The sequence below is a fragment of the Drosophila serrata genome, unplaced genomic scaffold (assembly GCF_035046125.1).
Source record: "Drosophila serrata isolate PLE 108 unplaced genomic scaffold, ASM3504612v1 contig_342, whole genome shotgun sequence".
In the NCBI taxonomy this organism is placed as follows: Eukaryota; Metazoa; Arthropoda; class Insecta; order Diptera; family Drosophilidae; genus Drosophila; species Drosophila serrata.
In genome coordinates, this window is record NW_028257240.1 from 40,537 (window position 1) to 64,561 (window position 24,025).

The 24,025-nt window shown below is 39.2% G+C and overlaps 1 protein-coding gene across 1 annotated transcript in view; it reads left to right on the plus strand.

Moving 5' to 3' along the window:
- Positions 1-24,025, plus strand: part of LOC147642868 (mitochondrial import inner membrane translocase subunit Tim17-A-like) — a 42,749-nt gene continuing 18,724 nt past the window's right edge. Inside the window, exon 1 of the mRNA XM_086838001.1 lies at positions 1-758. Within this exon, the coding sequence (XP_086694127.1) occupies positions 615-758 (144 nt within the window). The 5' untranslated portion in view covers positions 1-614. The remainder of the gene's footprint in view (positions 759-24,025) is intronic.

Sequence of the window (24,025 nt, forward strand, 5' to 3'; positions counted from 1 at the left end):
AGCATTTTGAAACTGTATTTTATTCAAATTAGTGCCCTAATTACGAAATAAATTAAAAATTAAATGTCCCCGCCGTGTTCCATTTTCCCACCGTTCCATTTCGACGCTAACTCATCGACGCTCATTTGACGGACATATCCTCTTAATAGAAATGCGTAGGCATCGGTGTATGAATATCTTGATGTTTTTGTACAAAATTGAAATAATTGCTTTAAATTTATTTCAAAGCACTCTTAAGCTTGTATTAAAAAAATCAATATTTGCTCACTTTGCTCCATAAAATCAACTTAAAGAACTATTAACCTAGGTCATTTCATGTAAATATCTTAAACATTAAATAAAAATGCTCATTTTTATTAATAAACATTAGCTTATTAACTATGTCCGGGGCGATTCCGTCTGTTATAAAATTGACCCAGTTTTATTATTATTTCCTTTGACTTTGCTCTTGATAGTGACGGGATCGAAACATCGAGTAAAAAAAAAACATCGATGATTTAGAGAACTCGGAAAACATCGATGCATTTATTTTTTTTATCGATGTTTCTTCACCTCTACTTAAGCACAGGAAATATAAATTGTATTGCCTTTTATATAATAACATTTTCCCTACTATGGAAGAATACGCTCGGGAACCTTGCCCATATAGAATAGTTGACGACTGTGGGGGTGCTTTTGCTATGGGATGTATTGGAGGTGGCGTATTTCAGGCAATCAAGGGATTTCGTAATGCGCCTTCTGGTGTAAGCAGAAGATTGGTATGTAATAAACACAACAACGATCGGTTTTCTAAGAAAATGCTTTAATTCTATATCTACCAACTTAAAAAAATATATTTGCATATACAAAAATATATGGATTATGTACTATGTTTGTATATGTATATATGTATGCAAATTCAGCGCTTCCTCTTAATTAAAACTTATACCATTGCAGAATATTAGAATTTTAGTCGCAAATTTTCATACTAGTAAAGGAAACATTTCCGGCCCCTTAAAAGTACATATATACATATCTACATATGTATGTATGTATGTAGATAGATTCTTGATCAGCATCAACAGCCGTGTCGACCTTGCCATGTCCGTCTGTCCGTTTCTACGAAAACTAGTCTCTCAGTGAAGATACATACATACATACATACAGTTTGTCAAGTAATTCTTTGCAAAACGAAAAATCCCTCACAATTTTGTGTTTAAACTGAAAATTTATTAACAAATACAAGAATTTTTAAAAATTTTCTTTTAAAATATTATTAGGATAATTTTAATCTATAGATATAAAAAACAAAACTTAAATATTTTAACTTAAAACATAGTAAAAAATAACAAAAACAAAAACATTGCAATTCGTTTGCTGTCAATTAATTCTTTGCAAAATGCTTAGCGGCTAGCGCTTGCATTGGGGGACAAATTATTTAAGTTATCTAACTATAATTACTTCTTATTTTAATTTAAGTTTTTTCACTTGCTAAAAAACAACAAATAAGTGCGCTTAAAATGCGAATAAGTGAGCCGCCGCTTCGGCGCACTGGCTGTGGCCGCCCAAAATCTTAAAAAAAAACTGCATACAGAAATTTGAAGACGCATACAAACGTGCGAGCCCTTGTACACATATACACAGAAACGAGAGCACAGCGCAAAGAAACGCACCCCTGCTCATCGTTCCACGGTCGAAAAGTGAATTCTTGTTGTGCCCGGTTTCGAACTCGAAAAAGCCGAACGCACTCTGGGGTTCTAGACATATCGTTCGGGTGCTCTGGGATTCCAGGCTCAGCCGTTTTGGTGATAGTACTTTTTTGTAGTGTTTGACTTCTCTATGTATTTCTTGCTTAGTGCTTTTAGTCAACAGTTTAGCAGATGGCTCCGTTGCATCAACTTGACTTATTGCATTTTGTAGTGTTTGACTTCTCTATGTATTTCTTGCTTAGTGCTTTTAGTCAACAGTTTAGCAGATGGCTCCGTTGCATCAACTTGACTTATTGCATCTGCAAAAGGAAAATATGGAAAATAAATCGAAATCAATATCTAAAAAAAAACAACATAATTACCTAAGAGTGCTAAGTAGAACTTCTTATGGTCTCGAAGCCTTTTCTTACACTTCGCACCATCGATGTATGTATCTTAATAGCTGCATGCAGACACGAAGTGGGAGGAGGGAAAGATGGACACAAAATAGAAGACAGAATTGATACGAAAGTAAACTTTTTTTAAATCTTTGCATAAAAACTTACCTGATATATAATTTTAATTATTGAAAACTGAACAGTGAAGTGCATGTGAATTAGTAGGGATCGATCTGCGAAAGAAATGTTTTACTCATGGTCAACTGTATGTTGGTCTATCGCGAGTAGGAGCCCCTGAAAATCAATTTATTTTGCTGCCACAAAATAAAACAACATCAAATATTGTTTACAGAGAAGCTCTAACCAAATAAATGTATTTTCTTTTAGGGTTATGACCTCAATAATTGAAATAAAAATACAAATAAATAAAGGATGAATATGTGTCATATTATTATTATTAGTATGAATGTGTTAAAATTGACTAATCTAAATGTAATGTTTAATGCCCGTGCGAAGCCGGGACGGGCCGCTAGTCTTTTTATATAAAGATATCAGTAGACAGCTAAGCTTTGAGTGGACGTGTTTCCCTGTGCTCTACCTTCGTTCAATGTTTTTTCTCCGAACATTTGTTCTGCAAAATCAAAATTTTTGGCAAGTCAGTGTTTCGGCGCTCTATATTTACCCAAAACATCTGGATCATTTTATATAAAGACAGTGACTTTAACCTCCGAAAACAAAATTCGGCTTTATATTATTTTTCTATATGCCTTTCGCTTTTGTTTTCTTGTGTTCTGCGATTACCGCTTACTGCTACATCGGAATCAGCGTTGTTAGTGCAATCGACTTAGATAAAAGCTTTCATATTTTCTTGCTCTGTTTCTGTTTAGATCGGTTTCTACCCCGCGCAATTTTTTTTGTGTGCGTGCTTATTACGAGTTATCAGTAATATAACTCAATAAGTTATGTTTATCTGTTGTATTTCGGTTTTTATTTTATGAAAATCGGGCGACTATAACATATAGCTGTCATACAAACAATCGTTAGATATAGATATTACTTTATTGTTTTTTAACATAAATATATTGAAATTATATATATTTTTTATATATATATTCCTAGTGATCGAAGTTAAACCTGCAAGGGTATTTTTTATTTTGTTGTTAAACCAAAGATTTTGCCTATTTTAAATAGGTTTCTTTTCATATTTATTTGAAACTTACCTTATTTTAATTTATTTATTTTCGCAAAACTAAAAATAGGTTTAAACTAAAAACTAATATAGAAATTAAGATCATTAGCTACTGTGGCTATTTACGTATTAAGATCTTTAGATGTGATAGTGAACTTAGAACTGAAATTTGTTTGGGAGGTTGAATTTGGGAAGAAAGGAAAGAATTTTTTTTGAGTTTTCAGTTCTTGATTAACTAGGAGTTGGATTGGGGACTCGCAGGAAAGGGATAAGGTTCTAGACTCACTAATTCGTGCTTAATATCTATCGCAGTGTTATTGCAGAGGAGACTTTAAAGTGCGTTCATGAGTATATTCTGTCTGCCCTAGGCGTATTCGATTAATTATGTTTATGGATTAATAATGCAAATACATATTTGAGTCTCAAAACTATCTGTTTACGCAGTGTGATTCCTCTATCCGATTCGAAATGTCCCGTAGGCTCTCTCCCTCTCTATCAGTTCAAAGACCATTTAATCCGCTCGCCCAAGCTAGATTTAATTTGTATGTTATATTTAGTTCAAAATTACATTTCCACCGATAAAGATCCTACGCACGTCGCGTAATTGCCTGAAACAGTTACAGTGTTATCATTTATCGAGTGTTTTACTACACTATCTAATAAGACTTTCGTTTAAAAAAAAAATCAAAAACCTTTATGTGGTTATAATTATTTTTCGATGTCTGCCTATATAAACTTTGTTCTTAAATCTTAATTTCGTCATAAGTCATTGGAAGATACTGGATGAAAATTTGGATGCAGCATTATTCGAAATAACAAAACCACATTTTTCCTACAAAAAAAAAAAAAAGATTTTTTTTGAAAACGACAGGAATGAGTCATGTTAACGTTCGACGCACCTTTTGGCGTTGTTCTACGTCTATTGACAGTGAAAAGGCTTGTTGTTGGGTTAACTTGGAATTGGATTGGGTTTTCGTGGAAAATAGATATGGTTGTGGGTTGGAAAAGTGCATTGTAGTTTAATAAGATTTTATATTAGATGTCTTACAGAACGGGCAAACACTGTGAAGTGATCTTTTCATTTGTGAGTTGTGTGTATCCTAGGCTCATCCCATTATTATTTATTTATTAATTTTTATTGTTGTCTTGGCGGTGTGTTTTGGGTGAACTGTTTGTAGCATTTTTTGCGTTATCATGGCTGTCACGTCCACTCTCTCATTGCCTTTTATTCTTATGTAGTTTAATTTTAATTAGTTTAATTTAAACAATTTTGAGTTCGTTATAAATTTTATGGAGCATAGTGAATTATGGTATATAGCGTATTCGAGGTTTTTTTTTACGTTTTTATACCCTTGCAGGGTATTATAATTTCAGTCAGAAATTTGCAACGCAGTGAAGGAGGCACCTCCGACCATATAAAGTATATATATTCTTGATCAGGATCAACAGCCGAGTCGATCTAGCCATGTCCGTCTGTCCGTCTGTCGGATCGGATGACTATATCATATAGCTGCCATAGGAATGATCGGAAAATTTGTCCAAAAAAATTATAGCATTTTCAGTTTTCAACAGAATTTAATCAAATTTGATATATAGCCATTTTATTATACTCTACAATTTTTTGTAGAATTTTATGAAAATCGGACTACTATATCATATAGCTTCTATAGGAACGATCGAGAAATTAATACAATTAAAAATTTTTAACTTTTTCAGTTTTCAACAGATTTTCATCAAATAATGAGGTATAGCCATTTTATATTAGTCTCAAATTTTGTGTCAAATTTCATGGAAATCGGACGACTATATCATATAGGTGCCATACAAACGATCGTTTGATGTAGAGGAAAAATGCAAATCTGAGAATGTAAAACTGCAAATATAATATGTATAGGTGAATGAAATGAAAGCAGGTATTACTTCATTGTTTTTTAACACAAATATATATAATTTATATTGTATGGATTCCTAGTCATAGAAGTTCTATCTGCAAGGGTATATAAACTTCGGCGTGCCGAAGTTAGCTTCCATTCTTGTTTTTTTTTTAAATAGCTATAATTAATTTCTCTAGAGAGGACCGATGAACATTGGGGTGGGAGTCCAGACTTGATTGAGTATGTGTCATTGGCTCTCACTAAGTCATTTAGTCACCTTAAGAATCTTACAGATGACTAGATATAGATATAGTAAAGTAAGTTTTGGGAAGCGAAAGAGCTGATTATAGTCCATATGAGGGTAATTGTAATTGCTGAATTAGGGTCGTATTTTTTGCGTTTAGGTTTATTTCAGGGTTGTATTTTTTATTTGAGTAACTTTTGGTTGGGGTTTACGGGAGAGATAGGGATGATCTTAAAATGTTTATATAGAAAGAAATTTTGTTTTATCAGGGAATGGCGATGTGATTATGTTTACCCAAGAAATTTTTTTCCGGCACATGTAACGTAGCTGACGCTTTGCTAAGAGTGAGAATTCGATTTGCTAAAAATGAGTTTTCAAAGTTATCTTGAGGGTTATTCTTTTAGTTGTGCCTTATTGCTCTTCGGAAGAGAGTTTATTATGGTTAGGGAGTGGTAAGCAATTAGTTTAAGATGGCTGATATTGGGTAACCTTGAATAATACCGTTTTTAAGTTGAAAGCTGTACAAAAGAGATTTGCCGGTTTTTTTTACTATTATTTTAACATGAAGGGATCGAGTTGACATCCATTGTTTTGATGGAAATCTTGTCAAAAGCCTAGGCAAAGTCCAGTGAAATTATCCATATATCAACCGAATTGAAAGCTTTGACTGAATGTTTTGATTTAAACAAATCACGATACCCTTTAAGTTAGGAAAAGATGGGGCAATAGGAGTTCGGATTGGTTTGAGGTTTATAGGGTTTTAAGACAAGATTCACATCAATATTCTAAAAAAATATTTTAAATCTATATAATTAAATACTTGGTTATTCGTAAGTTAAAAAAAATTATTTTATTTTTATTTAACCGAATAAGTTACAAGATATTTTTATGAGAAGAACACCGACCGAATAATTTCGTGTCTCAAAAACTGAACTCTGCTTATTGAACTAGGATTGGTGACGATCAAACCTCGGTTTCGAGGTTTTGTGGATCTTGATTGATTTCGAAAGATTCTAAGAGAGAGCTTAATTGATTATTTAATTTCTCTTGGATTCAAGTGCATTCGCTCTTGGATACAAGTGCTCTTTTGAAATTTGATAATTTTGTTTTCGAGCTAACGAGTCCGAACTTTGAGCGTGTGAACGCGACAAATAGGAAAGGATGTTTAGACAATAAAATTGTTTAGTCTACTACTGGGTACTTGTGTTTATTCTACTGTCGAACTCGTGTGGAGTTGTGGTATCCAATGACTGTATGGTTATCATTCGATGATGATTCATATATGTGGAATAAGTAGGCATGTGCTAAAGTCTATGGGACTGTGGATATGTCACTCCCCCAACCTTTGAATTTAGCCTGTCCTCAGGCGGATAACGTGGGATAAATCATAATGTTATTTTCCGGTATGATCTGATCATTTACAATTTGTTCCGGGATCGGTTGTTCTTCTTGTGTTTTCTTATATTTAACAATGAGTTTCTTAGGTATACTCTTAAATTAATAACTGACATACAATATTAAACTTAGGATTGTAATAACAAAGGATGTAAGACATATGATTTGAAACATGCTGTAATATTTTACATGGGATTCAATTATATCTCTTGTTTGAATGTATGCCAAAGGTTCTATTTTGGAAATGTTGTTTACAATATAAATTGACTGTGTAAAATCTGCAAGGTTGTTTGAAATTATGAATTCATCTATTTGCATAGTACAATTTTTTATTTTAATAATGTTGTTTCCTTGTATAGAAACTCTATTGTTGATACAATTTTGATTAACAAGTGTTTCTGGAATGTTCCAGGTGACTAATATGTTTGGTTCAACATAATTGATTTGGAAATCTTTGTGTGTTTTAGTGTATTTACATTAATAATTCCTATTAAACACTTATCGAAAATTGGTTACCTGTGTGTGTATTATAGACCTTATCTTCGTAAATATAAAACTTATCAAATATAGATTCAGTATGGATGTAGTTGGACTCACCAGGATATGGAACTATATTGAATATTGGGACTTTTGTTATCTCGGTAGGAACATGGGAAATTATTAAAATTTCATTTGTATCTGTTTTTAGCCAAGTGGATGTTTTAATCTTTAGCATCTTCTCGGAATTTACTTGTTTCAAATAATCATGTTTAAGTAATTTCGGATTGAAAATTCCCAGTCTCGTGAGTTGCATACCCATTTCTATGTCTTCAATATACTCAGTGAATTGTTGTAAATTGAAAATAAGTACTGCTACCTGTTGTTGTTTTTCGTTTTCAATTTTGAATTTGTTAATGATATCTATCCCGCTGTTAATCACATCAATAATCATATTCAAATCATGATTCTGAACGGAATTTTCTGACAAGTTATTAATTTTGCTTTCTAACTCATCTCTGTCGTCTTGATCTAGTGTGCCGAATAAATATTTGTATGCTGTTCCTACAATATTTATTAGACCTCGTTTGGTTCTCTTGATTATTCTCAAACCATTTATTTCCCGTTTTAGTTTTTCAACTAAGTAATCTATTACATAATCTATTATTATTATTACTACATTAACATGGTCTTGGTTATGTTTATGCTTAAGTAATGATATTCGTAACTCGTGGGTATCTCCGTAACTCCTGTTTGAAACAATAGGTATCCATTTTTAGCACTTATTGAATTTACTTCTATGCTACTGCCTTGGACTACGGCGATAAGAGCGATGATTGCCTGATATATAATCATTATGGGGAATACGGGGCATCTCTTAATTTTCTTCGATGGGTCTGGAATTATCGTATTTACTTTTGTTAGTTTTCTTTTGTTTCTTGAACTTGGACTTGTAATGTACGATTTTCCTGCCTCTATTTGTTTCTTCGAAGTGTTTATCATCCACTTGTCTAATCTGACCTGTTTTCTTAAACGGGTTGGTCACCTTACTTTTGACTAATGGTGATTGCCTGTATTTCGTATCAACATCATAACTATGTCTGTTTTTGTTTAGCTGGTCAATCTTGTAAATTTTGTTCTGTTGTACATTAAAATCAGGGCTACCTGCGTATAGAAAAATGTCTGCTGGAGTTCTTTTGGTGGTATTGTGCCTTGTTTTGTGATTATAAACGTATAGAATCGTTTCAAATTTTGTGCATCGATCTTCTATATTTTGTTCACTACCAATAATTCTCAGCTTCTCATTTACAGTCTTATAAAATCTTTCTATATCGGATACACCGTTTTTGCTTGTTGTGATGGTTATATTTACGCCTTCTGATTTTAACCAGTTTTGCAATGCTATGCACATAAACGCTGAATCTTTATCTGCTTTTATTTCTTGCGGTTTTCCCATATCATTAAATATCTTCATGAGGGCTCTTTTTGCTTCCAGCCAATCTCTACTTTTTACTTCGATTAGAGTAGCAAATTTCGAGTAGATATCTATGCAAGATAGGACGATTTGGTTCCCTGTTAGATAAAAATCGATCACATATATTTCTCTAGCGTTTAAGACTTCGGGTGTCGTTTCGAATACAAGTTTCGTTTCCTATGTTCAGTTTTAGCTATATTGCAAACTTCGCATTCATTGATAATGTTCTGAATGAGTTTCTGACTGTCAGGATAGTAATATTCTTCTTTAAACCAATTAATGGTTTTTTCTATACCTGGGTGTAAAAGTTCTTTATGTTTCTTTAAGATTAAATCTTTAAATTCTGCATACGTCAAAATATCAGTTAATTTCTGAGTAAATCGCAGCAATTTTATGAAACAATTAGGGCGTATGATTTCGATATACGCCCTTTGGAATGTCAGAAAGTCGCCGTCATCTGGGAAATAAATAGTGATTTTCTTTGTGCAAAAATATTCATTGATGAGGTTTTTAGCCAACTCGATCGTCATTTCTTTATATGTAATTTTAATTTTTAATTTCTGAAAGTAATGACTCGTGTTAATTGTGTCTGTTTCTCCTTTTACTACCTCTATTTGTCTTGAAAAATAGTTTTAGCGTCTTTCGGTGATGGAGATGTAATTTAAGTTATCTTCTGCAGCATTATGGATTGTTGCATCCATGCTATCAGCAATTTCGCCAACCATAGCTTCTTCTATTACTGTGCGGGAAAGAGCATCCGCTACATAATTTTCTTTGCCTGGAAGATACTTAATTTTGTAATCAAATTCATTCAATTTGATTTTCCACCTTTGTAGTTTCATGTTAGGTTCTTTAATGTTGTTAAGCCACACCAATGGTTTGTGATCACTTAATATTTCAAATGGCCTTCCGAATAGATATGACCTAAAATATTTTGTTGCCCAAACTATAGCTAACAATTCTTTTTCGATAGTAGCATAGTTTATTTCGTGTCCATTTAGCGTTCTGCTCGCGTAACATTCGGGCTTATGGTTTTGTGACAAAACAGCACCAATTGCTATATTGCTAGCGTCAGTTGTTAGAGAAAAGGGTTTTGAGAAATCAGGGTAGATTAAAATCGGGTCTGAAGTTATCAACACCTTTAGTTTTTCAAATGATTCAACATAATCTCTGCATTTGGTATCGATTACCGCTCCTTTTTTCAACTTTAGGGTCATAGGTTTAACTACCTTAGCAAAGTTAGGAATGAACTTGCGATAGAGTCCACATAATCCTAGAAATGATTTTATTTGCTTAGGAGTTTTTGGTAATGGGAAATTTGTGATTGCGTTCGTTTTGTTTGGGTTAGGTCGAATTCCATTAGTAGTGACAATATGTCCTAGGAATTCAGTTTCCTTCCTCATGAACTCACATTTATCTAATTGCAATTTTAAGTTAGCGTCCCTTAATTTTTCGAAGACTTTCTTCAATGATAAAATATGTTCCTCCAATGAAGTGGAGTAAATTATGATATCATCCAAGTATACCAAACAATCCTTGTAGATTAAATCTTCTAACAAGTTGTTCATGCATCTCTGAAAAGTTGCCGGTGCATTTTTAAGGCCAAAGGGCATGCGGGTATATTCATAATGCCCATGTTTGGTTGAAAACGCTGTTTTTGCAATAGATTTCTCCTCCATCTGAATTTGATGGAAACCTTTAGCTAGGTCAATAGTAGTGAAATACTGACATCTACCCAGTTTGTCAAGTATTTCGTCCATTCTAGGAATCGGAAATTTATCATTTATTGTTATTTCGTTAAGATTCCTATAGTCGACTACTAATCTGAATTTCGGTTTACCTGAGGCGTCTGCCTTCTTTGGAACTACCCAAATGGGTGAACAATAGGGGGACTTAGATTTTCGGATAAAGCCCTGCTCTATCATTTCCTTAATTTGTTTATTTACCTCCTGATCAACACTCTGGGGGTATTTGTATGGTTTGCGATAAACCGGATCTTCATGTTGGGTTTGGATAACATGTTTAATGGTACTAGTGAAAGTCAAATTCTCACCTTCTCTGTACTGAATGTCTCTATATTTGTATAGGACCTTCTTTAAACATTCCTTTTCTTCAACATTGAGGTGTTCGAGTCTAAACTTATTACATTCGCGTAATACATTATTGATCGCGAAGTTAATTGTTTCGTTAGTAATGGATGTGGGATCGGATTGCATTGCATCTGCATCCTCTGCATCTTTACTGTTTTTGGGAGTAAGACACTTTAGGGGTGCGGTCTTCTCCACTTTTTGTTTGGTTTTGGGGTTAACCTTTTTGTCTTTTGGACAGGGACACTTTTTTGGTGTGGTCTCACCCTTTTTGATTGGGTCAAGGCATCTAGTTGATGCGGTCTCGCCCTTTTTGGTTGGGTCAAGGCATCTAGTTGATGCGGTCTTGCCCTTTTTGATTGGGTCAAGGCATCTAGTTGATGCGGTCTCGCCCTTTTTATCCTCGTATCTGAATTTATAGGTTTTTGAACCTAAGGTTACAGTCTCCTTTTCATAATCAATCTTTGCTTTGGTATCTACTAAGTATTGACGACCTAACAGGAAATCATAATTTTGAGAAAATTTGTGAACATAGAATTTTTGTTCGAACGGACTTAACGGGCTTAATCATTATACTTTTCGTTAATTTTATTGGGCCCTTAATTGTATATACCGTGAGGTTTTCTTTATTTTCTTCTAAATTCGCAAAAGTTTCCCTAATGATGTTAATGGATGACCCTGTGTCTATCATACCTTTGTAAAGATTGTTTTCATAATCAATTCTTACATATGGATTGACACTTCCTCTTCTCCCGTATCCGAGATTTCCGAGGCAGTTTGATGAAAATTTACGTCTACCTCCATTTTAGTCTGTCCACTGCTACTTTCTCTTTGTCTTTTAACGGGACCATTATTACCCGGATTGTGTGAAGTAGAGGGCTGATAGTTTAATGGGTTATTCTGCCTACTTTGATTTAACTTGTTCCTAAAATTGTGATAAACTTGTGGGTCAACAATAGTAGGGTTATTTGGATTTCGATTCTGGGTATTTCGATTCGAGTTACTGGCTTGATTATTATTTTGAGACGTAGACGAATAGTAAAAATTTGTGTTATGTTTGGTATTGTAATATCTTTGATTATTATTTAGATTTTTGTTTCCCTTATTCCTGCGATTATAATCGTGAGATTTTTGAAAATACATGTCTTCAGGATTTGCGTCATAAAGACCAAGTTCCATAGTTTCTTGTTTTAACTTTGGGATAGTGTCAATATCCTTACGAGCCAACGACATGTACATTCTATCTGGTAATTTCTTATCGATTGTAGACTTGATAGTCCATTTTAACATATCGATATAATTGCTCTTAACTACGGGATTACATTCTAGTTCTAACTTATCAAAGATATTACGATGCTGTGCTTCCAGCATATGGATGAACTTACTGATGCTCCCTGAATATGGCGTCTCCTCCAGTTGTTTTATCAGCGTTACATATGGTTTATGATCCTTAAACGATGTGGAAAGGGTTTCTCGGATCTCCATCAATGATGTTGCTCCTGCTTGGATTACTGCTTCTAAGTCGTTGTCCACTATTACTCGTTTTATAGCGCCGTAGATTATATGAGCTTGCCGGTTATCTTGTGTTGGGTACAGGGTCAGCAGTTGATCAACCTGGTTGATGAATATTGACAGCTTCCCTGGTGTGCCATCGTAATAATGCAGCTCCTTGATTTGGTTCGGCAATTGATTTAAGTGTAGCTCGGAGAGTTGTTGCACTGTTGCCATTTTTAGTTTTGTTTTATTAAAAGTCACAGAGTTAAAAATTCGGATTTGAACTTTATTTCTGACCGCACGGGATTTTCGTTTGGTTGTATTAAAAGTTACAGAATTAAAAATTCGGGTTTGAACTTTATTTCCGACCGCACGGGATTTTCGATTTAGAATACTACTTGCACGTAGATTCTTTAGCGGATAAATTTTTTAATCACTATTTCAATTCGTTGGTCTGGATAGCTAGTTGTATAGCTTATCCTTTAAGTTGACCAATACCGTACTGAAAGGATTATTTTAATTTTTGATCCTACCGACTGCGCCAATTAAATACTTGGTTATTCGTAAGTTAAAAAAAATTATTTTATTTTTATTTAACCGAATAAGTTACAAGATATTTTTATGAGAAGAACACCGACCGAATAATTTCGTGTCTCAAACTGAACTCTGCTTATTGAACTAGGATGGGTGACGATCAAACCTCGGTTTCGAGGTTTTGTGGATCTTGATTGATTTCGAAAGATTCTAAGACAGAGCTTAATTGATTATTTAATTTCTCATGGATTCAAGTGCATTCGCTCTTGGATACAAGTGCTCTTTTGAAATTTGATAATTTTGTTTTCGAGCTAACGAGTCCGAACTTTGAGCGTGTGAACGCGACAAATAGGAAAGGATGTTTAGACAATAAATTTGTTTAGTCTACTACTGGGGACTTGTGTTTATTCTACTGTCGAACTCGTGTGGAGTTGTGGTATCCAATGACTGTATGGTTATCATTCGATGATGATTCATATATGTGGAATAAGTAGGCATGTGCTAAAGTCTATGAGACTGTGGATATGTCACTATATATATAAAAATGCTCTGTTCGTGTCTACATCCTTCATAGACTTGAAAAGTTCAGAACCGTTTAAGCCCAAATTTTTACACAACATGCGTTGAGGTTCCAGCTCGGTTATTGTCTACTTTTGATGTTGATAGCTTATCTGCATTTGGGAATATATCAATTTTTTTTAGCGTTTCCCCGTGCCCCTACTGCTGCGCCCTCTACAGGCAGCCAGCTGAATCAAAGCATTTCCTGTCAAACATTCAAAACATAACATGAACATATTGAAAGAAGAAATTGGAGATACAAATTTTATTTTTTTGTTCAGGTTCAGTAAGAAACGAAGTCATGCCACCAAAGAAGTCGAGATTGGGTCGTCGTATTCGCAATACAGAAGCAAAAAGACGTAAGATTACGAATATGACTGACGAAAAACGGGCCTCCATCCGAGAGACTGAGCGGCTGCGCGGTGAACTTTTACTCATACAGGTTAATGGTTAGGAGGACCGATTGCAATCATATATTGAAATGTCGTCAGTTGTTTCATTAGTACATTGTCGATATGTATGCAAAAATTGAAACAGAACGTTTGCTGTTCCTCCGATTGAATCAGAAGAAACTTCGGTCCAAGGAATATATCCATTTGCGGGATGCTGTGATGAATGACTGTAATACAACCAACGTTGGAAAGCTCACGATTTTGCCATCCTCATACATAGGTTGTCCACGCCACATGCATGAATATGCTCAAGATGCCCAGGCATATGTTCGTTGCTACGGCCGTCCAGACTTATTTATCACCTTCACATGCAATCCAGCTAGGGACGAGATAGTACAGCTGTTATTTCCTGGACAATCATATAGGGATAGGCATGACATCACAGCCCGTGTTTTCAGACAAAAGCTCAAGTCTCTGATGGATTTCATTGTGAAACATGAAGTTTTTGGATCTGTGCGGTGCTGGATGTATTCAGTAGAATGGCAGAAGAGAGGATTGCCGCATGCTCACATACTGATTTGGCTGTATGATAAAATTACTCCAGACGAAATTGACAATGTGATATGCGCTGAGATTCCACGGGCAGAGGTTGATACAGATTTGCATGCAGTGGTCATCAAGAACATGATCCATGGCCCATGTGGTACCCTCAACCGAAGTTCACCATGCATGGTAGACGGGAAGTGTTTCAAGCGATATCCTCGAGCATTTACAGCCAACACCGTAACAGGGGACGATGGATATCCTCTGTATAGGAGACGGTCAACTGAAGATGGAGGGACTTCGGCAACTTTAAACATGAGAATTGGTGATATTGAGGTAGACAATCGTTGGGTGGTTCCATACTCACCACTATTGTCAAAATCATACAAAGCGCACATCAACGTAGAATATTGCAATTTCGTGAAATCGATTAAATATATCTGCAAGTACGTGAATAAAGGCAGCGATATGGCAGTTTTTGGTGTTCAGGCAGAAAATGGGGACAGCAATGCAGTACGAGTTGTCGATGAAATATCTCAATACCAGGCTGGAAGATACATAAGCAGCAACGAGGTTGCATGGAGAATTTGTTCGTTCCCCATTCATGAACGCTATCCAGCTTTAGTTCACTTGGCAGTCCATTTGGAGAATGGTCAACGTATCTATTTCACAGAAAGAAATGTGCAAGAAAGAGTCCTGAATCCGCCAGCGACAACTCTGACTGCCTTCTTCACCTTATGCCAGGAAGATGATTTTGCCGGAACATTGATGTATTCAGAAGTGCCCTCTTAACCACAATATGCCACAGAGAAACGTGGCAGGGTACAGCTAGTATATTATAAAACAACAAATGAAGCTAACTTCGGCACGTCGAAGTTGTATTCCCCTGCAGATTGAAATTCGATCACTAGGAATATATATATACTAGCCGGCCCGTCCCTGCTTCGCACGGGAATTAAACATTACATTTAGATTAATCAATTTTAACACATTCATAATAATAATAATAATATGACACATATTCATCCTTTTTTTTCAATTATTGAGTTCATTACATTTATTTAGTTAGTGCTTCTCTCTAAACAATATTTGATGTTGTTTTATTTTGTGGCAGCAAAATAAATTGATTTTCAGGGGCTCCGACTCGCGATAGACCAACATACAGTTGACCATGAGTAAAACATTTATTTCTTCATTTTCAAATGAAACACCCTTGAAATGATGTCATGACGATCGAAAGATCGCTGATCAGGTAGTAGTTCTGCTTTAATTTCAGGCCATTCGGGGTTGCACGTAAATGTGACAAATAAGTCTGGTCTCCCGTAATTTCTGACATAAGTCATCGCGTCTTGGGTTTTTTCATGCAGGTAACGCGGAGAACCTGTAAATGAAGATGGCAAGATTACGCGTTGACCTATATTTGATGGGTCAACATTTCCGTCTTGATTTAAAGCATCTCTGAGATGAATGTATTCTTCAGCCCTTAGTCTCTGTTGGTTACGACATATGTAATTCAATCGTTCCGATATCATTTTTGCCATCATATCGACAATATATTGACTAAATAAGTCCCTGTAATAATGTAATGCATTAAAACAGTTAGCTCTAATCATCAACCTAAATGCATAAAATTGCATGCACGTCACAGTTTTGTTACGCGCTGTACCTTCCTGCGGAATGGTTAAATAATAACCGTCTTCTCCTTTCACGAACATTAAGGGATACTGTAGTGGATCATACGATCGGTGTAACTCAGAGACCCTTTTAAGTTGGCCGTCTCTTCCGTCGATCACTATATCTCTGGGGCCTTTTTCTTCGTCAACCAAGAGAACGGCTACCTCGTTTACAGCTGGAGCATTGTATCTACCCGGGTGTGCTGTCTGTGGTGGGCGGTCGGAATCAATAATTAATTTTAAATTATCCGAAGAATTGCGTTCTATGTTTTGTTTAAAGCTTCGTATATATACATTGTGGTTATTCAGTGCGGTCTATAGTTCGTTAATTAAATTTATTTTCAGCGTTGGAGCTATGTTTGACCTCAATGATAGCTGATCTGCTTCTGAAATGAAATATACCTGCAAGTATTGTGGATTTTGGCCTGGTGGTGGTAAAAGGCTACCAATAAGATGATATACTTGTCCCTCTATTTTAAAAGTTGGCATAAAATTACCATCTCTTATTTCTTTTGCGCCAAATGAAGTCATTTGAAATAGGCTATTGTACTTACGGATGTTGGTTATGAAATGTCTAGATAGCGAATGATTATTTGTCAAAAGATTTTTTATTGGCTGTGGTGGTTCCTGAATACTTGGGAGACTAACTTTTCCAGAAGCACAGCACATTCCATTTGTTTCATCGACCCATTTTTTTGCTGAACACTTAGGGCATATCTTATTCATATCGCCGATTTGTATTGAAGACTGATGAGCATAATCAATCTGTGGATCGTATCTAAAAGCCGATCTTTTACTGTGGGCTAAAGCTTGATTGCGACTTCTCGCTCTTAACGTCTTTTGTCGTTCTCTATTATCTTGAAGGCGTTGATGATATCTGCTCGCGTGCCTCTGTTAATAACGGGTAGAGTCTGTCGAAAATCTCCAGCAAATACAAAAGTAATCCCGCCCATGACTGCAGAGGAGTTCCTTAGATCCTGTAAGGTTCGGTTCACGGCCTCTATATGTGCTCTATGGCTCATCGTGCATTCGTCCCACATAATCAATGAGGCGTCTTTTAGTAATTTACCAATAGGTCCATTTTTGCGTTTTGAACATGTAGATTGTTGTTCAAGATTGACGGATAGTGGAAGTTTAAAAGTAGAATGAGCAGTTTTGCCATCCTTCAAAAGAGTTGCAGCATTCATCACAGCATCCCGCAAATGGATATATTCCTCGGACCGAAGTTTCGTCTGATTCAATCGAAGAGGCCTGACAGTATATACAGACCTGATGCATCCGGCCAATAACGACATTCGATTTGAGCTGTAATCAATAGTTGGATTATATCTGATCTTCTGCACGCTTCAGCTACCCTTGCCCTGTCGCGTTCATTATTTTGAGAGTGAATCAAATCGATTGCTGCAGAACGCGACTGTCTAACTCTTAATCGTTTTCTCTCAAGCCTAACTGATCGTCTTTCTGCTGATTCTTCCTTGTGCATCTGCATTGCTCTCAGCCGATCAGTCTCTCGGATGTAGGCCCGTTCTTCGTCAGTTATATTCGTAATCTTACGTTTTTTTTGCTTCTGTATTACGATTACGACGACCCAAACTCGACTTCTTGGGTGGCATGACTTCGTTTCTTACTGAACCTGAACAAAAAAATAAAATTTTTATCTCCAATTCCTTATTTCAATATGTTTTGAATGTTTGACAGGAAATGCTTTGGCTGCCTGTAGAGGGCGGTAGATGTAAGGTAGTTTTTTGTTTTTTTTTTTAACACCTTAGATTACGTTATCTTAATTTTAGTAAGGATGCATATATTTTTTTTAAATGAAATATAGCCTATGACACTCAGGAATGATGTAGCTTTCCAACAGTGAAAGAATTTTTCAAATCTGCCAAGTACTTTCGGAGCCTATTCAATTCATACATATCATAGTATAGATATATACAATACTAGCTGTACCCTGCCACGTTTCTCTGTGGCATATTATGGTTAAGAGGGCACTTCTGAATACATCAAGGTTCTGGCAAAATCATCTTCCTGGCATAAGGTGAAGAAGGCAGTCAGAGTTGTCGCTGGCGGATTCAGGACTCTTTCTTGCACATCTCTTTCTGTGAAATAGACACGTTGACCATTCTCCAAATGGACTGCCAAGTTAACTAAAGCTGGATAGCGTTCATCAATGGGGAACGAATAAATTCTCCATGCAGCCTCGTTGCTGCTTATGTATCTTCCAGCCTGGTATTGAGATATTTCATCGACAACTCGTACTGCATTGTTGTCACCATTTTCTGCCTGAACACCAAAAACTGCCATATCGCTGCCTTTATTCACGTACTTGCAGATATATTTAATCGATTTCACGGAATTGCAATATTCTACGTTGATGTGCGCTTTGTATGATTTTGACAATAGTGGTGAGTATGGAACCACCCAACGATTGTCTACCTCAATATCACCAATTCTCATGTTTAAATTTGCCGAAGTCCCTCCATCTTCAGTTGACCGTCTCCCATACAGAGGATATCCATCGTCCCCTGTTACGGTGTTGGCTGTATGCTTTATGATAGATTTGTCCTTTGATTTTAAAAGTTGGCATGAATTGTGTAGTTATAATTTCCGCACCAAATGACGTCATTTGAAAGCAAGAGTTGTATTTCCTAATGTTCGACAGGAAATGCTTCGATTCTGCAGTAGATCCAGCGAATAGAGAGTGCAGAGGCTCTGGTGGTGCTTCAAGTTGAGGCAATTCCACTTTCCCGGAAGCACAACGCAATCCTTTTGGTTCGTTTTTGAATTTGGGAGCCTGACGGTATATGCAGACCTGATGCATTCGTCCAATAACGACATTCGATTCGAGCTGTAATAAATAGTTGGATTATATCTGAATGCAAGACGATTGTATTGCAGGTTTTGATCTTCTGCAAGCTGTAAACGCGCTTCAGCTACCCTTGCCCTGTCGCGTTCATTATTTTGAGAGTGAATCAAATCGATTGCTGCAGAACGCGACTGCCTAACTCTCAATCGTTTTCTCTCAAGCCTATCTGCTCGTCTTTCTGCTAATTCCTCGTTACTTACTTACTTACTGAACCTGAACAAAAAAATAAAATTTTTTTCTCCAATTCCTTATTTAAATTTTTTTTGAATGTTTGACAGGAAATGCTTTGATTCAGCTGGCTGCCTGTAGAGGGCGCAGCAGTAGGGGCACGGGGAAACGCGAAAAAAGTGATATATTCGCAAATGCAGATAAGCTATCAACATCAAAAGTAGACAATAACCGAGCTGGAACCTCAACGCATGTTCTTTAAAAATTTGGGCTTAAACGGTTCAGAACTTTTCAACTTTCTTCTTTCAATATGTTTTGAATGTTTGACAGGAAATGCTTTGATTCAGCTGGCTGCCTGTAGAGGGCGCAGCAGTAGGGGCACGGGGAAACGCTAAAAAAATTGATATATTTGCAACCGCAGATAAGCTATCAACATCAAAAGTAGACAATAACCGAGCTCGAACCTCAACGCATGTTGTGTAAAAATTTGGGCTTTATCGGTTCAGAACTTTTCAAGTCTATGAAGGATGTAGACACGAACAGAGCATTTTTATATATATAGATAATTTATATATATTTATGTTAAAAAACAATAAAGTAATGCCTGCTTTCATTTCATTCTCCTATACTTATTGTAACGAATTTTCTGTCGTGGTTGTTGTTGGGCCACAGGCAGAGTTCATTACGGAAAGCCGAGCGGAACTTTTTATTAGGTGTGGCTGCCTAGAACCCGGTCTGACCCACTCACTCGTCCAAATCTACACTTGGCCCCATGTGGAAAAGTGGTTATTACTTAGCTTTCCTTTATTGGTGATCAGAGACACGTGCTTTTCCGGAAACGTCCGTAAGAAGAAGAGAGGGAAATCGAGAGCGCTTAGAGAGACCAGGCATCCTGGCTGTCAAAAGCTCTCAAAATTGCGCCTATAAGAGATTTCGCGGTTTCTCGCGTTGCCAACGGTTACAAATATCGCGGATTCTTCGAATCTGGCGGTTTTCGTTACATTACCCCCCTCTCAGACTCGAGCCTCCTGGCCGAGTAATTCGGGATTCGGGTCCCGATATGGTGACAGGCGGTTGACATGAACGGTCCTAGTGGTACGCTTCCTCGGTAAGCGGATCTCGTACACTAGGTCAGAGTGACGTCGGATGACGGTGGCGGGTCCAATCCAATCCGACTGCAACTTAGGGCATCGTCCTACCCTTCGGGTAGGAGCGTATAGCCATACTTCTTCTCCAACGACGAACTCCACTGGGTGCGACCGAAGGTCATAGCGTAACTTGTTGACGTTGGCGGCCGCAATTAAATGTCGTCGTCCGAGCTGCTGCGTTATTCGGAGACAGTTCTGCAGTTGGTCCACGAATGCTGGATTCGGGGACGGTCGCCCATACAACAATTCGCCTGGTAGCCTGAGTTCACGTAACAGGGTCAGTAGTGACGGCGAGAACCCAGTCGCCTCATGTGGGGCCGATCGATAGGCCCACAGAGCTAGCGGCAACAATTGGTCCCAATCGCGTTGATCTGCGGCAACAAATTTCGCCAGATAGTCCAGGAGAGTTCGGTTAAACCTCTCAACCATTCCGTCTGATTGGGGGTGCAACGGCGTCGTACGAGTCTTCTCCACATCAAGCAGGCGCAGGCAAGCTTGGAATATTTCTGACTCAAAGTTTCGGCCTTGATCCGAGTGAAGGATAAAGGGGACACCCAATCGGCAAAAGACTTCTTGCACTAGCGCTCGGGCTACCGTTTCAGCCGTTTGATTAGGCAGCACTATGCGTTCCGTCCATTTGGTGAAGTAGCACATCACTACGGCGATGTAGCGGTTTCCTAGTGGTGTAGTGGGCAGGGGACACAGTATGTCGATTGCAAGTCGCTCGAATGGAGCGCCTAGAACTTTGGGTTGTAGCGTTTCTTCAGCTTGGCAACTGTCTTCTTTTTGCCAAAATGTCCATCGGTCGTGGAGTTATGGGCGCTACGAATGGCTCCTTCCTGAAGAGAGCGAGGCACTACCAGAGCTGGGTCGGCTGTTTTGGTAGTAATCATCAACAGGCCTTTATCCATGAATAGCTGTTCGAACAAATGTCAATAAGCTTTTACTTCGGGGCTTTCACTCCATGTTGCAGGTTTTGCTGGTCGCTCTCCCTTCTCTACCCATTGTAAAATTAAGGCGAGAGTGGGGTCCTTTTCCTGGCTGCGAGCGATGTCGAGGGGTTGAGTCTGTAGAAAGAGGATCTCGTGACCATCGTTTTGCTCGACCCTGGTACATACGCGGCAGTCACCGCAGGGTCGACGAGACAAGGCGTCGGCATTTCCATGTTGCTTTCCGCTGCGGTGCTGGATGTCCATGTCATACTGTTGGAGTCTTTCAATCCATCGAGCTAGTTGTCCTTCAGGCTCCCGGAAGTTAAACAGCCATCGGAGACACGAGTGATCTGTGCGCAGTGGGAATCTCCGGCCCTATAGGTAGTGGTGGAAATGCTTCGTAGCCAAAACAACGGCTAGCAGTTCTCATCTAGTTACACAGTAGTTGCGCTCCGCAGCGCTAAACGACATGCTGTAATACTCCAATACACGCTCCTGGCCGTCTTGCCGTTGTCCGAGCACCGCCCCGGCACCGTGGTTTGACGCGTCGGCATCCACAATGGATATCCCATCGGGCGCGGGAAACGTTAGCACCGTGGGGCGCCGTGAGCAGCTGTTGACCATGTGAAGGAGCGCTTAGCTTCCGTTAGGTCGTGTAAAGGCGGCGCAATTGTGGCGAAGTCCGGAATAAACTTCCGATAATAAGAACATAGCCCCACAAAGGAACGTACTTCCTTTTTGTTTCGAGGTGGTAGCCAATCGATGACTTTTCGAACCTTCTCTGGGCACGCTCTTAAGCCCTTGCGGCTGACAATGTGACCCAGATAATTAACCTCGGTCCGAAAGAAATGACACTTGTTGGGGCTCAGCTTCAGCCCTACGCCCTGCAATCTATCGAAGACTTGCTGCAAGTGGTCCAGGTGTTGCTCGACGGTACGAGAATGTACAATGATGTCGTCGAGGTACACCAGGGTGAATTTCCTTGTAGAACCGGAGAACAATCCGTCCATCAATCTCTCAAAGGTGGCTGGCGCGTTGGTCAAGCCAAACGGCATTACGTTGAATTCGAACAGACCAGCGTCACATGTAAACGCGGTCTTAGGTCTAGAGTCCTCGTCCATCTCCACTTGCCAGTAGCCGCTCTGGAGGTCCATGGTAGAGAACCAGCAGGCTCCGTGCATAGTGGCGAGGATGTCGTCCATTCTCGGTAGGGGGTATGAATCTTTGACGGTGATGTCGTTCAGACGTCGATAATCCACACAGAACCGTGTGGAACCGTCCTTTTTCTTTACTAGGACAACCGGCGAGGCCCATGGGCTGGTGTACGGCCGATTTATGTCTATGACATGCCGTATTAAATCGGTATGTCCCGAGTCATCGTCGTTTCTGGCAAACACCCGGGGGAAGCGGCCGATCAATGCCGTCATTTTAGGTAAAGGAGGGCCGGCAAATCCGGGGGCACCTCTGCGTGGGAGGCTGTTCCGGCCCCGTCTATTTCTGGGATCGAGGTGGGCATGGGTTCCACGGGCTCCACCTGTCCAACTATCATCTGCGCGGGTAGCAGGTATTCCTGTGCGCTAAGGTTCACTAGGTGCAGGGTGTTGGTGTCGTTTGAGGTGTCCACCAAAGTGCTGCCTAGTAGAATATGGGGTGGCAGTTGAGAACTTCTCCCACGTTCCAGCAAAGCCAGAGGAAGCAGTTCTTCCGACCTGCACCGCACTGCTACGTGGGTGTCGCTATGTGGCGGGATACTGGTGGGTGCAGTCGAATAAAGCAAATTTCGATGATGGGTATCCGGGGCATATAGCGGCAGAGATCCCCACGGGAGTCGTAACTGAAGATCCTTTAGATCTACGGTGGCCTCATGGCGCAGCAGAAAGTCCATACCCAAGAGGCTGCCCTCCACCAGTAGGAATTCGTGGGTGACCGGCCTTCTGGCAATTTCCAGTCTAGCGTTGACTCGAGCGGGGGCCACGAATTGCTCTGCCGAGTGTCCTTGTAGAGTCACTCGGCACGGTGTGCTCGGCAGTCATTCTGGCAGAACGCTACCATTTAGTAAGGAGACAGCGGCACCGGTGTCGACGATGAGGCGAACCGGATGCTTCTTTAAAAGCATCAAAAAATGTAAATGTGGGCCACTAGCGGCACTACACGTATACGAAGCTTGACTGGGTGGAGGCTGGATCCCGCGAAGCTCAGGGTCAGGATTTCCAGGTTTCCTCCGGTTTCCCGCAGTTAAGGGGATGGGGGGTGGTTCTTCAGGTGGGCGTTCGGCGAACAAACGGCTCAAGATGGAGTCCACATGGGTCAGGTCCGAATCTTCTTCCTCGGCTGGCGGCGGAGATACTGTTCCATAGTACTCGGCGGCGGTCGTAGTTCGGATCGAAGTCCTTGGGCAGAACGGCGGGCGGAAGGCGGTCTCGCCTGGCGCCGGCTCCTGCGACAACTGTGAACGGGCCTGCGCCTCCTCTGAGGGGGGGCCCGTTGGGACAGTTCTTCTGGCGGTGCTCGACGACACTCTTGGTCGGCGCAGCGTGGCGGTATTCTGGATTGCGGCAAGCTCTATGCTCTGGGACGGAGCGGCACTCTTGGGCGGCGGCGGCGAGAGCAAGGGGGCATGGCCGGCTTCGATTCCCTTAGGAGGAAGGCTGTGGCGGGCGCCAGGTTGCTCATTGGGTGGCGGCGGCGGCGCAATGAGGTGCGGCGAAGGGTCGCAAAGGTAGGGATTCGGTCCAGTATTCCGTGAATGAAGAGAAATACCGTGTCCGGGCGCTTTCTTCGAAGGGGGGCCCTTTGGGACATCGGTTATTTGGGGGGTGCTCGACGACACTCTTGGTTGGCGTAGCGTGGCGGTGTTCCGGATGGCGGAAAGCTCTATGCTCTGGGACGGAGCGGCACTCTTGGGCGGCGGC